Source organism: Seriola lalandi, unplaced genomic scaffold (genome assembly GCF_002814215.2).
Source record: "Seriola lalandi dorsalis isolate HSWRI2012SDOR001 ecotype SW California unplaced genomic scaffold, Sedor1 jcf7180001959614, whole genome shotgun sequence".
NCBI classification, from domain to species: Eukaryota; Metazoa; Chordata; class Actinopteri; order Carangiformes; family Carangidae; genus Seriola; species Seriola lalandi.
In genome coordinates, this window is record NW_019430283.1 from 1 (window position 1) to 2,603 (window position 2,603).

The 2,603-nt window shown below is 41.3% G+C and overlaps 1 protein-coding gene across 1 annotated transcript; it reads left to right on the forward strand.

The window, feature by feature from the left end:
* Positions 1 to 891: 891 nt before the first annotated feature.
* Positions 892 to 2,597, forward strand: LOC111660979 (bile acid receptor-like). Its single transcript, XM_023414471.2, has 2 exons — positions 892 to 1,925; positions 2,004 to 2,597. Exons 1-2 carry the CDS (start codon positions 1,778 to 1,780, stop codon positions 2,240 to 2,242), a joined length of 387 nt encoding a protein of 128 aa, XP_023270239.1. The 5' UTR covers positions 892 to 1,777; the 3' UTR covers positions 2,243 to 2,597.
* Positions 2,598 to 2,603: the final 6 nt, after the last annotated feature.

Consider the following 2,603-nt stretch of genomic DNA (forward strand, 5'->3'; position numbering starts at 1 on the left):
TGTGTCATTATGTCAACCAGGATGGACAGTTAGACAGACAGTGGCTGCGATGTCAGGGGTGTGTGTGTGTGTGCGTCGCTGGGTCCCTTGGCGCATCGCCTGTGTGAATGGTGGGGATAGGAGATATTCACACTAAAGGCCAGTCAGGGAGAATAAGGGAGCAAAGCTGTCTGAAGAGACCATTGTTCCTTATCAAAACATCAAGAGTGCTATTGTCCACTTCTTTCCCTCTGAGCCTCACTGGCATTTCTGAATGCTTCAATGGAGTGTCCGAGCAGACAGACACCCTCTGCTAGTTTGAAAAGTGAGCGCAAACATTTGAAGTCATATAGAGAGCAGTTCCTAATATTCATCCTCATTTATTATTGAATCATTACCTGAAGCACAAAAGCAGACAAGCTGATATTTGTAATGTGCTGAAGGGCTCTGCAGATCCTGCTGCACTGCGACTACAGTATTTTAATATGCGCAAATGTATGACCAGGAAATATACCATCAAAGCTGAGTTAAGGCATTATGCAATCAAAGTATTTCAGTTGCAATGTTCTCTTTGTATAGTATACATTATGACTGTGATCCATTCTTTCATTTCACAGTCATAACTAGAACAGATAGAACAGATTTTGCACGTAAGATTCACTCAGATTCACTCCCTTTTAATGCTGCTCTTCGCCTTAGAATGTTTTGCTGTGTGTTCTTGTGCTCTCGTGTTTATCTTCCACCTCTTACATTTCTTCCTCCCACTCTCTCCTCTTCTTCTCCAGTTTATCTGTAACACCCACCTCAGTATAATACAGCAAAGCACAGATCACCTTTGACCCTCTGATTTCTAACTGAAGGGTTTTATAGTTAGTGTTTGAGCTATTGTCAGCGCGGCCAGCTGGTAACTGTGGTGCCATTGATTTTCCCTGACAGCCCTTCATGTATTTTGCAGTAAGGTGTTTGTGAAGTCTTTTTTTTTTTTTTTGATTTATCACATGAGCCGTGAATTTCAGGTGATGGTTGACTCCACGGGAGATGGTTCCACGGGAAAACATGTTAAAAACATAAAAGGCAAATACACATTTTTCAAACAACATTAGTTGTCTTGCTGTGTATATGTCATTATTGATTCAACATCACATTTATAGGTAAGGAATAGTGCTGTAGATGACAAACTGGCTAATGAAATTTGTTCTTGGTATACAGGGAATGAAGTGACCTCTGCCAGATGTTTAAATGATTATATAGTATAGAATAGTAGATAATGTTCAGTCAGAAATGTACTGTATGGGTGAACAATAATGCAGATCAGGGAGGACTGTTGATTTAATATCCTGGTGCAAAGTCCAGACTGTTATGTAAGACAAACTCTGACTACTGCTCTTACATTTCCTGCTTCTCCTCCTGCAGATTATCTCTTATTTTGAAAGGTAATCATCTTAGAAGGTCATTTTAAAAGCGGTTAAATAGATTGTTTGGACTACACTCACTGCAGTGGATTTAAAATTGTACTGTTTAACTTCATCAGTCAGAATCTGATGGTTGATAACAATCAATCAATCCTCCTGCTGTTTGTCTGTTGTGTGTGTTGTATCTTATCTTTCATCTAAACCAGGGCATTGTTATTGTGGTACCATAAATGAGCTGAAACTACTGTAAGTAATTAAACCAAGGCTTAAAGACAGCTCATTACATTGTTTATGTTATCACTGATCCAAGGTCTGTACTCCACTTTTGAGCTTTTAAGGCGAGCTCGCTGTATCAATGCACTGTCAAGATTTTCGAAAACTGAAATATGAAGCCAAAAATCCATTGTCTTTTTTCTGCAGGTATATCAGAGGAATTCATGACACCAATGTTCAACTTTTACAAAAGCATTGGTGAACTCCACATGGTACAGGAGGAACAGGCTCTCCTCACAGCCATAACCATCTTGACACCAGGTAACCCAGTATCAACATCTCACTTATCCTCATAGTTTATGTATCTCCCTACAGTTGTTGATACCCTATCTTCTCCAGATCGGCCTTACGTGAAGGATCAGCAGGCTGTTGAGAGACTTCAGGAGCCCATGCTGGACATGCTGAGGAAGCTGTGTGGGCTACAGCACCCGCAGAAGCCTCAGTACTTCGCTCGGCTCCTGGGCCGTCTGACGGAGCTGAGAACACTCAACCATTACCACGCAGAGATGCTCACGTCGTGGAGGATGAACGACCACAAATTTACCCCTCTGCTCTGTGAGATCTGGGACGTGCAGTGACACAGCAGGAGAAGGGAAGAAATTCATAGCTTGGGGATGATAACGTGAACATTTAAACTCGCAAGACAAAGTCATGGTCCAACTGCACAAGCTGTGTGTCTCTATGTTGTCTGACCTTGACGGCATTAGTCATATATTGACTCGGTTTAGAGTATTGTTTGAGTTTATTCTGCTCATGGATTTTTTTCATGGCTCACACCATCATCAGCATGTCTATTTGCTGTGCGATTTAGTCAGCTCAGACTTGTAGAGGCAATTGAAATTATGGTAGTGTTCTCAGCACAAAGAGGAAACTATTCAAAGGTAAAGCAGATTTCTCATTACTGTGAACATAATGTAAAAGAATCTTGAAGCCCCAGCG

What these genes read in the sequence shown, in the direction of transcription:
- LOC111660979 (XM_023414471.2), top strand. Translation starts at nt 1,778, where the DNA reads ATGAAGCCAAAAATCCATTGTCTTTTTTCTGCAGGTATATCAGAGGAA. An exon ending in CATAACCATCTTGACACCAG is followed by an intron (nt 1,926 to 2,003) that starts GTAACCCAGTAT and finishes TATCTTCTCCAG; the next exon opens with ATCGGCCTTACGTGAAGGAT.